Source organism: Cyrtonyx montezumae, unplaced genomic scaffold (assembly GCF_038088225.1).
Source record: "Cyrtonyx montezumae isolate F1298 unplaced genomic scaffold, pur_monq_1.0 scaffold_15, whole genome shotgun sequence".
In the NCBI taxonomy this organism is placed as follows: domain Eukaryota; kingdom Metazoa; phylum Chordata; class Aves; order Galliformes; family Odontophoridae; genus Cyrtonyx; species Cyrtonyx montezumae.
Genome location: NW_027071881.1, coordinates 5833716 through 5845290, shown reverse-complemented (window position 1 = coordinate 5845290; position 11575 = coordinate 5833716). Strand labels below are relative to the sequence as shown.

General features: G+C 57.2%; 1 protein-coding gene across 1 annotated transcript; it reads right to left on the bottom strand.

Moving 5' to 3' along the window:
* Positions 1-428: 428 nt before the first annotated feature.
* WDR81 (WD repeat domain 81) lies at positions 429-10769 on the bottom strand. The gene is made up of 11 exons (XM_065731829.1): positions 10691-10769; positions 6646-10209; positions 6189-6296; positions 5911-6101; positions 4232-4422; positions 3855-4020; positions 3512-3677; positions 2500-3198; positions 2193-2338; positions 1833-2012; positions 429-936 (listed from the first exon to the last, which is right to left on the bottom strand). Exons 1-11 carry the CDS (start codon positions 10710-10712, stop codon positions 610-612), a joined length of 5760 nt encoding a protein of 1919 aa, XP_065587901.1. The 5' UTR covers positions 10713-10769; the 3' UTR covers positions 429-609.
* Positions 10770-11575: the final 806 nt, after the last annotated feature.

Genomic DNA, 11575 nt, shown 5'->3' with positions numbered 1-11575 from the left:
CACAACCTAAAGTTAACAGAGTGCATCCTCTGGGCTTTGAATCCACAGATGGCAGGAGGGGATGTGCCTAGCAGCACGCAGCTCTGAAGGAGGCAGAGCCCACTTACACTGTCCTTGCAGGACTATTCAGTGGTTCAGGAGCTGAGTGTGAAGGGTAAGTGCAGATGGCAGTAGCTATATATTTGTATTTGTGTCGAGGACAACCTCTTACCCCTTAATGGAAGGGAGGAAGATGCCCATGGTCCACGTTTCTCTGCAGGGCAGCTCACAGTCCCCTGGGGATCAGGCACACAATGGTAAGGAAAGCTCCAGACCTCTCTGCAGGGGTGACAGTGACCTACAACACCCAGTACTTCTCCCAGCAGCAGTGGAGGTTTCTCAGTTATGGCTTAGGGTTTTTTTGTTTTTTGTTTGTTTGTTTGTTTTCTTTTCTATAAGATAGAGAAAGAGGTCAGGGATGCTTAACTGAGCGCTCACTAACAAGCACACCTCCCTCCTGCATCCTCCATTCAGAAACACCCAACTCTGCCTCTTCTGTCAGCAACACCGCTGCCTTTCAGCTCTACCACCAGAGCTGTGGGACAGCCACAAGCTCCTGGGCTGGGAGTGCTATGCCAGGAGACGTACCACACCATTGTCTGAGCCCAGCAGGAGATGGCATTTCATGGGCAGCACTGCCAGGCTGGTCAGAGTGCCCCGGAAATTCTCTGAGCTCAGCTTGGTCGTGCTGATGGGCAGGGCTGAGGACTCGAGCATGGAGTAGACACCAATCTTGTTGGCCACGGTACCAGTCACCACTTCATTGCCATAGAGGTCAAATGCGTGGATGGGTTCGGATGCAGATTTGTAGTGGTGCAACGGTTTCTGCTCCAGTTCCTTCCAGACAGTCAGGGAATGATCTGAAGAGGAGCTGATTAGCACACTGCCCTCTGCAGCCTGTGGGAGAGGGATAGGCACTGAATCAACACTCCTGCAGTAAAAACCCCTAAGCTCATCCAGGAAATGAGATGAGGAGGGTAGCTGCTCATAGTCCAGCAGGTCCCCAGGGCAATCCCCTGGGACAACCCTAGACATTCCCAAGCAGCTGACAGTACTCAACAGTATTAACAAGGCATCCAGGTGGACACCACAAGCTACAGGACTCTGGTTGCTGTTAACCCCCTCCAGCACCATCCAAAGTGTTCAGGAGATGGGTGCAGCTCTTCTCAGCAAGCTGCTGATACTCCTCCAATTCATCATCTGTTACTACCACAGCAGGTAGAGATTACTGCATGGCATCCCTCTCCATTAAGCCACCTGCCATGTTGTTTTCCTTCTCACGGACAGGGAACCAGGGAGCTAAGTAGAAAACACTGCTGAAGATAGAAGCCTGGCATGCTTATTAGCAGAGCTACTGAGAGAGTAAACAACCCACCCTGGTGAACTTTGTTTAACCCACACTGGGTCGAGGACACAGGCCCCAACTGCTTCTCCCTGAGAGGGTAAATATGGACAAGAGTTATTCATTAGAGTGATGCTCCCCATGGGGAGCTGACAGCCCTAAGGACTGAGCCTCCACCAGGGCACACGGCTGCTCCCTGCCCCTGCTGCAGACCTGAAGATGCCCGGGAGGGCCACCTCTGCCCAGCACAGGTTGCACCGAGAGCATCAGCTCACAGCATGAGCTGCAGGGAACGAGAGCCTGAGCAGACACTTAGGGACACAGCAAAGGATGGAGGAAAGCCCTGAGGTCCAGAGGATGGACCGATAAGCTGTGCCAAGCAGCATGTGTCAGAAGGATCAGCAAGACCCAGGAAGCAGCCCCTCACCCTGACCCCTGCTGGACCACTCACTTTGATCTGCAGGATGTCTCCCTCGTGGGCAGGCCACCCTCGCATGATGAGTCCTGTCCTGGTGTCCAGCAGCACGATGAAACCAGAAGAGAAGCCAGCCATAACGCTGCGCCCGCTGGGGCTGACAGCCAAGCAGCGGATCAGCCCAGCACTCACCCCGCTGGCCAAGCGAAACTCGTGCTGCAAAACAGAGACAGAATCCAGCCACCAACAGGCTGAAACCTGGGGGATCCAGCACTTACAGGACAAAAGATACTGGGGCACACATGGAATCATCACAGCCACAATTGGATTATTAAGCAGATGAACACCACGGGGGAGCCTGAAGGAATGAGGCTTGCAAAACGACAGCCTCCATACCTGTAATCCTGGCTTCCTGTGGTCAATGAAACGCAGCACGGAGTCTGCACTGGCCACAGAAATGCTGTGATAGGGAGGTGGCATGGTGGTCACAGCTGTGATGGGGACTTTGCTGTCTAACTCATCGAAAGTCCGGAGAAGTTTGCCTGTGAATATATGACAAAGATGAGAGAGTAAATGGAGGGAGAAGCTACAAGGCCCATCTCCAGTCCCTATGGTAGGGAGCCGTCAGAACTCAATATGGCCCCTCTGTCTTCAAGGGCTGGAACAGTTCATTCCAGGCTGCCCTCACCCTCTCCCTTCTTACCCGTGAATTGGTCCCAGATGTGCACAGTCCCATCACAGCTCACTACGTGCTGCGAGGCCTCCAGCTGGCTCACGTAGAAAACAGACTTCTTGTGTTCACAGTAGGTGAACCGTGGTGGCACCTCACTGGTACCATCCCCATAGTTGTACAAGGGCCAAAGGCGGACAGTTTTGTCTTTGCTGCCACTAAGAAAGAAGTCTTCACTGCTGAGCGGTGCCACACACTTGATGGCCCCTGAATGCCCTGAGAAACTCTGCAGCTTGATCTGGTGGAAGTGGAAGCGGGGGTCATGCTGGCTCACCCCGATCTCGTACTGCCAATACGCCAGCCAGTTCCCACACAGCATGTGGGTGCTGCGAGGAAGGTCGTGCTTCAGGGTGTTTTCCTCACTGGATGAGCTGGGAATAAAACCATCAGTGCCAGCACTGAGACGAAGTAAACCCAGACCCTCATGCTGTGTGTCCACAGGAACTTGGATGCGGTTCCCTACCAGCACGCTCCCAAAAGTACCAGAGTGACTGTCCTCGTGGTGGCTGGAGAATGCTTCAGTCCCTCGTACATCTTGGTCTGAGCCTGCCGTGCTCGGTGCTTGCTCTAGCCCAACCACCTGCAGGTTCTTTGGGTTCATATTCTCCAGGTAGAGGCTGGCCAACTTCTCAACCAGTGAGTGGTTGGGCACAACCGTCCGGATCACATCACCTGAGAAAGAAATAAAGCATCTCCCAGGGAAGGAATCTCCTCAGCATCACCCCCTGCTATCCACAGCAGAGCAATGGTCAGCACAGGGCTGTTGAACACAACTTCCCACCAAGCCAGCCACATGCTGCTCCCAGCCAAAGCAGCCTGAAGTCCCAATGGGCTTCCTGACTCCACAAGCAGACCAAAGCACCGTGCAGAAGCTGTGGGCTTCCCCAGCAAGCCCACACCCTCTGACTTCTCAAGTTCAGGTCAAGCACGCATGCACAGAACGAGGAGCTCTGAGGAACACCAGGAGAAGGAAGCCAAGCCATACCTAGCAAGCAAGAGAAGGGGATGTAAGTGATGTAGGCCATCTCAGGGTTAAACACCTTCTGTAACTCCATCAGCACTGCCGGATCCAGGGCCAGCAGCTTCCCTTCCAAGAGGGGCACCTCCATCACCGGCACCTCAAGGCCGCTCAGCGACTCCGCCGTCAATCCCTGATCAGGAGAAAACAGGAATATTCCCAAGATCAGATGCTCAAACCACATCACTACACAAGCACAGTTTGGGCTTGGCACTGCTGATACCAACAGGTGTGTGCAGCAGGCATGCCCACCACATCCCTGCAGCCGTGTGCTGGGATGTGGCAGGAGCACCCTGTGGGTATCACTGACCTGGTCCTGCAGCTCCTGCAGCAGTGAGAACGCCCCGAAGAAGTTTCTCACCGTGTCACTCAAATGCTGCTGCACCATCTCCTGCCCGATCCGCAGGCAGATCAAGGCAATCAGGCTGATTGTCTTAATGCACAGGACAACACGGGCCTGGGCACCACTGGGGAAACTGAAGAGGACATCCATTACCAGCTTGCCCTACGCATATCCCTTTTCCCCTCCTCTGCCTCCTGCTTTGTGCTTTCTGGCATTATCAGAGCAGCACAGGCTCCACATACACACACACAGCAAGGACACGCTCCTCTGGGTGCAACCCCTCACCAAACAGATGTCAAGTTGTGCAAACTGAGGCTGAGGGTTCAGCCAGCTGCAGCACTCACCCAACAGACAGGGACGTGAGGAAGCCCAGCACTGGGAGCAGCACCTCCTGGCTGATCCTGGGGAGAATGTCCATGAGTGTGGTGTCAGAGAGACACACCACGATCTTCTGTGTCAGCGTCACAGCAGCCAGCAGCCCTGCCTCCTTCCTGCTGTTCAGTCGGCCACCGCCGGACCCACCGCTGGGTGCCACCTGCAAAATGAGTTCCAGGATCACCTGAGCTCAGCCTCAAAATCCAGCACAGCAGTGGCAATGGGAGAGGAACCCGAGCAGCAACTCAGGGCTTGCACTCAAAGGATCAGCCCAAACTGATGGGCAGACAACAGGACAAAGGAGGAACCTGGAGAGAACTGGACATGACATCTCCAGATCACATGCACACCCTGCAGGTTGCTCCTGCAGTTGGGAAAATCAAAGAGGAATTGGACAATCCTGGACCGACTCAGAGCAGCACCAGCCTGGACACCAGAGGAACACAGCAAACCTATGACATACAAGCACCTCGCTGCAAGAATGAATGCCTTCATCATGTGCTCTGGTAACCCTGATGCACAGATTGCTGAGGAACAGCTCTCACATGAAATATCCAAGGCAAAAAGCTGGGGAAACCTTCTGGAAATCCAGCTGCTAAGAGCTCTGTGAGACAAGAGCACATCCTTTTTCTTTTTTGGCTGAGAAAACCCCACTGCTGCTTACAGCAATGCCCAACAGTTCACAATGTGAGCAGGACCAGAACATTTCTCTACGTTGTCCTCTTTCCAAACTCCTCGACAAACCAGACACCCAAGAAAGGAGCACTGGTAACAAAACCCACAGACAAATCCCAATTTCCTCTCTATTCCTTGTCCACCTGCCATCTTCCAGCTCACCACAGAGGCTCTTCCCCTCACAAAACATCCACTGCCAAACGCTCCAGCAAGGACTGACTTTATCCTATCTGTGATCCTCCAGCTTCATCGCTTTCCTATCAGGTTGCCAAATGCTATTCACATGAGCATTAACCCCCCCCACGGCCCCCAAGCAACAACTCGAGCAAAGCAAAGCACAACAGCTGCAGCTATGATTGCAACTGGGTGGAGAGTGATCATCCTGCTGGAAAAATGGGATTTCTCCCCCACCCCATCAAAAGCATCCCCTTCCACGCTGGAAAAACTGACAGTGCTTTTTTGGGGTTTTGGTTTTTTGTAATTTTTTCGATGAATATCTGTGGCCTTTTTTCTTTCAAGTTTTAAATGATCAAAAAGCTCCTGAAGTTGGTTTTTTTGTTTTCCATTTAAATGAAGCATCAGTGACCGAAGCATTGGCAGCTGCTGGAAGGAGCAGTAGGAACACACACGCCTGTTAAAAACATCCACCAAAAAAATGATAAAAAATCGGTTTGTTTTTCAAGCAGCTGCATTGCACACATTTTCTTCTCACTATTCAGCAAAGAATTTCAAGCTGAAAAAAAAAATGGTTAAGCCTTGCCAGTATCTTTTTTTTTTTTTTAATACAGTTGAAAACCCTCCTTTAACCTCTCCCAGCCTGCCCTATCCACCCCACAGCCCTCCAACCCTGCTTGCTCCAGCAATCTCCCCACAGTCAGCAGCCCATCCCCCCCCAGCTGCCCCACAGAGCACAGTTTTCTCCAGGTTTACACATGCCATCAGGTGCAGGAAGAGGAGAAGAGCTAACACCAACCAGGTAGCTGATGTAGGGCAGGTACTGGTAGGTGAGGACGGGCTCTCCATACAGGTATGCCATGTGCAGAAGACAAGCCAGCACGGGCTTGGACACCTGATCTCCCAGCACTGGCCGCTTTTGGTATATGTTTCCTGTGCTCAGGGGACCATTCTCATCGCTGCTGGGTACAAACTGCTGTCTGGTGGGGCCTGCAAGGAGATGACAGAGAGAGAGCTGAAGCAGCAGCCAGGAGGCACCAGCACAGCCACCCTGGGAGCCCTGGGAGCAGACATTACCGACGTAGCAGGACGTGAGCAGACGGAGCAGGTTCCTGGCGATGAAGCGGGACGTGACAGTGGGGCCCAGCTTGGCTGAGAGCCACCTCACCATCTTACAGGCTGTGTCTGCAAAACAAAAACAGTCACAAGGACAACAGCCTGGCACAGCGCGGATTAGCTGTCGACTGCTGCTTCCCAGGCCCTGCCTGCCCTGTGGGCAGCTCCCTGGGACTCTGCTTTGTTGGCAAACTGGAGAGAGCAGTGCTCTCACCCAACAGCAGCCTTGAGCCATGCAAAGCCTGCACACTTCAGTGAGGATCAGACCTTTTATGTTGGTTTCCTCACTGTCCCCAGCATGGGACTATAGACATCCCCAAACCTGAATCCACTTCTTCCCCTCCAGGTCCGGCCCTCCCCTTCTCCCAGTGCTATTTGCCACACTCAACAGAAAGGCAAAACTCTCGCAGGGCCTTACCCAGGAGTATGGTCTGCTCTTTGTCATCTGAGTGATCTGGCAGTTCCTCTCCCTCTCCATCCTCTGGCTCACTGCTGTCATCAGCCAGGGTGACGTCCACAGAGGTGCCAGCATCCACAGCCCCCGCCAGCTCTGCGTCAGCTGCAGTGTCATCGTGCTCCTCTTCGTCACGCTCCTCTTCCTCCTCCTCCGAATCCTCGCTCTGTTTCAGGTCCTGGCTGCTGTCCACCGACTTCAGGCTGCTCTTGTCCTTCTGGGAGTCCCCGTCCGCAGGTCTGTCCTCTCCCAGTGACACCTCGCTAGCGCTGCTCTTATCACTCAGCCGCCCCAGGCTGAGGGACTCCTGCTCCTGGGGCTGCAGGGACTCCCCGACGTAGAGACCACTTTGGAAGTCCTCACTCTCAGGCAGGTAGGCTTGGTCGTGGAAGCTGACCCCAGAGGTATAGTCAAGGAGATCGAGCGCGGCGGAGCCGTGCTCCACGTCCATTTTGATCTCCTCCCCGAACACGCACGACATGGGGCTTCCCCCTCCGCTTTCATCATCTTCAGCTGCTCCCAGGAGGGATCTGTTCTCCTCCCGTGAGCTCTCGATGCCGACGAGAATCTGCAGGATGTGAGGCAGCAGGTTCAGGATGAAGGACTGCAGCCCCAGGCGCACGATGAGCTGGGCCACGAAGCAGTCTGTGTACAGGTAGAACCTGCCGTGGCGGGAGCAGGGGGTCTCATAGGCTCCAATCAATGGCTTCAGGAGGTATTTGTTGGCATTCTTTGGACCTAGGGATTTAGCTATAGGTTCAAAGAGATACCATGCAGCGTAGACGGCGGTATTCTCCTCAGACATCAGAGATAATATGAAGGGCAGAAGAATCTCCAAGCCTTCAGGAGTGATTTCAGAAAGAACCCCGTCCAGCTGCTGCCACAGCTGGAACACGAGCTCCCGGCCCTGACCTTCATCTTCTATCTTCTTTGCCTGATAGGTGAAAATGAACTTGTGCAGAGCTGGGAAGTACGTGGGGAAGGGGACAATAGAACTGAAGGGACTGAGGAGCTGCATGGGACAAGGTGGGGGGAGGCCCTGAGAAATGGGTTTATATTCAAACAGCTGCACAGCGTGCTTGCCCAACCTGGTCTTTAGAAGCTTCTCCACTGGCACGCCGAGCTGCAGCAGGACGTGCAGCACGTGCTGCAGTGGGGCTGGGATCTCCTTGGGGTGGTAGTGGCACAGGTTACGCACCATCAGGAACCGCTCCAGCAGGGACGCGTCAGGCTTCAAAGGACGGATCCTTTGTGCAAATATTATCTCAGCGATCAGAATGCCCAAAGCTTGCATGTCCCTCTGGAAGAGGTCAGAGAGACCCAGCAGTGGCTCTTCCCCAGGCTGCTCCATCAGCTGCATATCGCTGCTTAAGCCTTTAACCAAGAAATTGTCCAATTTCTCCAGCTCCTCCAAGGCCTGGAGTGGATTGAAGCCTTCAGGAAGCGTGATCTTCACGTCGTCCCTGTCCGCCTGATCCGCAGCGCCCGCCTTGCTCCGACGGAGGGGCCGGACACCCGAGGCTTTACCTTCAGCTGGATAAGCAGGGAGTGTGGAGGGCTGTGCTGAAGAGCTGCAGGGCTGGTCGGGACCTCTGCTACTCACAGAAATGGAATCCAGCGCTTCCGTGCCTTGCTCTAAATCATCCTCGCCAGCAATGGGTTTCTCCCCAGACCAAGTGGTTTCAGTAGGAGTAGCCTCCAGCACTAGCCCATTAACTGCTTCAGTCACGGGGCACTGGATGTCCTCCAAAAACACAGCCTCTTTGGTATTCTGGAGGAGAGGCCGAGCAATGGCCGGAGCTTCAGCAGGAGTGTAGGCAGGTCCCACCATGCGCCTGGGATGTGGCTGGTCGAAGAGCTGCACGACCCCATAGGTCGTCAGATGCGTGTGGTTGTCTACCAGATGGAGGCAGACATTCTTTTCCTTGACAGCATCCTTCCCCTGTAGCTTGTACCCGAAAGTGAGATCGATCCAGTGGTGGAGGTCCTGAGACACCTCCCGGCTCTCAAGCAGCGTGCGGTGGACTTCGATGAACTCCTCGTAGGAGCTGCACCACGATGGCACGTCCAGGTCGGGCATGTCGGGATGGATGGATCGGAAGATGGATGGGTCCGTATAGAACTCTGGGATGCACTCATCCGGGGTCCAGCTCTGCATGCGCTCCATGCTGGCTGGATACTCGTTGGGCTCCCACTGGGACCTCACATGGCAGCACAGCACTGACTTGGGCGTCCTGCGAGCCGTGTACACATAGTAGGTGATATCCGAAAGGACGTCAGAGATGTGGTGGGGGACGTGGAGCTGCTCCCCACTTGACCCACCAGCAACAAATGCTTGCTTGGTCATCTCATAGGTGAAGTCCAGTTGCTTGTCTCCTTTATTGAGACGGAATTTGGATTTCCTTAGGTCCCTGAACTTGCCATTTTTGGTTGTGAAGTCCACCACCCACGGGAGAACTGGGTGATAATTGGGGTCTCCCATTCTCCTCCCAGCCAAACTGTTCAAACGCATAAGGTAGTCAAAGTTGCTGACCCGGCCGTGCACCCACTGCAGCACCAGGTCCCGCAGCTCCTGCTGGCAGGTGGAGCACCTCGCTGTGTCCCCTTGCATCCCAGCTCCAATTTGCTCATTCACTCGTTCCAGATGGGCTTCTGCATTTGTTTCTTCCTTCCTGGGACCTTCGTACTCCCTGAAGTTGACCCGGAGCCGGCTGCAGAGCTTCTCATCCACAGCCACGTCGCGAAGGGAAAATGCCCCGCAAGCCAGCCCTGCCTGGTGACATGCCCTCATGGCCTGCAGCACGTGAAAGAGCAGGAAGAGGATTTTGGCATGGCTGTTGGTGAGCTTCGCCGGGCTGAAAGTCACGATGTCGTGCAGACAGTACTGGACGTAGGGATAGATGACATAGAGCATCTCAGCCGACTCCAGCAGAGCTTCTGCCTGCAGCACATTGGGGCAGGAGGAGGGGGGTACGGAGGATGCCCCCTTGGCTGGGGAAGCGCTAGGCACACTCTTGCCCACGTGGAGGATGGGGCAGCCGTACGCTTTCTGCAGGGCCGCCCGGAGCGCATCCAGCACGGGCACAGCGGGCGGTGCGTGAGCGTGCCAGTACGGCCGCACGTAGAGGCAGTGGGCCCGGCCCCACAGGTTGCGGTAGTTCTGCGACGCGACGCGCTGCATGAAGCCGTGCAGGGTCTCAGGGCTCCCACCCCGCGGCTCCGCAGCGGGAGGCAGCACACGGAGGGGCCGTGTCAGCCGCTCCTTGCTCAACCCGTGGATCTCCACCCGGGTCCATCCCGCCGGCAGCTTCTGCACGGAGCGCTGCAGGAACGCTCTCACCTCCACCTCGCTCAGCCCCTCCGGGCGCGGGCAGAGGGCGGGCAGAGCCCGGCGCTCCCGGAGGTTGGCCAACCATTTGTGCGGGACCAGCGCGGTGACGTGGGTGCCCTCGGCGGCGGCCGCCAATTGCCAGCGATCGATGCTCAGGTCCTTCTCCACGCTGCGCAGGAGGGCCTCCATGGTGGCTCCTGCAGGGGGGGGGGGGGGGGGGGAAAGCCCAAAAAAGCCACAAAGGATTGCAGCAGAGACCCTGTAAAATCCCAAATTCCATTCTGGAGGGGGATATTCCCGTTCCTCCCCCCTCCCCCAAAACACCGTACTGTGGGAAGAGGGTCGGGACTTCGGCAGCCCTAACGGTGGTGGATGGAGCAGGCGGGGGGGGGCTCAGATGGAAACCAGGAGAGGATGAGTGAACTTTGGCAGCGTTGGGGTGGTGGACAGAAGGCTGGGGAGGCTCTCGCTGCCCTCCTACCCCTTAGAATGGACCAAAACCACCGTACTTGGGGATTTGGAAAGGGACGGAGAGGGGACACGGCAGACACCGGAGTCGCCCCCGGGGGGAAAGGGCCCACGGGGAGAGGCAGCCGCATCCCGGGGCAGGACACAAAGCCCCTCCCGGAGCCCCTCCGCATCCCCGGGCTCCGCCGCCGGGGAGTCCCGCACCGTTACCTGGCAGCGGCCCCGCGGCCATGTTGGTCAGGTGACGGCGGTCACATGCGGCCGCCACCGCACCATGTGCCCGCCCGTACCCCCCGCACCCCGCGTACCGGGCTCGGCTCAGCCGGGAGCACGGAAGCAGCCCGAGGGCGGGGAGCGAGGGTGCGGGAAGATGGGGGGGAGGGGGCCCGCTCAGGGCCGGGCGCGGGGCCGGGCTCCCTCCAGCGGCCGCCGCCGTCGGTGGGGGGGGGAGCGGGGCCGGGGCGCGGTGCCCGTACATGGGCAGAGCGGCGGGGCCCCGCGCGGCGGCTGAGGTCACGGTGACGTCAGAGCGCCGTGGGCCGTCAGCTGGAGCGGGGAGAGGCGCGCCGGCGGGCAGCGGCCTTAAAGGGGGCGCGCAGGGGGGAGGCGGCGGGTGGACCCCACCGGCGGCAGGTGAGTGCAGGGCGGCCCCGCGCCCCCTGCTCTGAGCTCCGTGCCCCGAACACCGCCGGGGGGGGAGAAGCTGTGGAGCTGGTTCCGACCGGGCGCTGTCTGGCCTTGACCTTAGTTCTCACTCCTGTCCCAGTGCCCGCCCCCCCCCAAGCCAGGCACGGACCCGCAGCCCCGCTTACCACCGGGTGTTCGGGGCTGCTAAGGGCACCGTACAGCCGGCACCGGCTCCGGCTTTCCCCGCGCGGCCCCTTTAAGCCCGCGGGAGGTTCCCGCCGCATGTCGCGCGTGGGAGTCACGTGGGCGGGACGTGGAAGCAGTGCATTGGCTCCCCGCCCCCCCCTACTGCAATCAGCTGTTACTGGGGCGAAGGGCAGGAAACTGCCTTAAAGGGGCAGCGTGGCGCCGCCCGCACCGCACCCCAGCGTCGGGGCGCGGCGCCTTTAAGGAAGTTGCCCAGTCATC

What these genes read in the sequence shown, in the direction of transcription:
- WDR81 (XM_065731829.1), bottom strand. Translation starts at nt 10,712, where the DNA reads ATGGCCGCGGGGCCGCTGCCAG. An exon ending in AGAGCAGACCATACTCCTGG is followed by an intron (nt 6,297 to 6,645) that starts GTAAGGCCCTGC and finishes TTTGTTTTGCAG; the next exon opens with ACACAGCCTGTAAGATGGTG. An exon ending in TGCCCTACATCAGCTACCTG is followed by an intron (nt 4,423 to 5,910) that starts GTTGGTGTTAGC and finishes CTCATTTTGCAG; the next exon opens with GTGGCACCCAGCGGTGGGTC.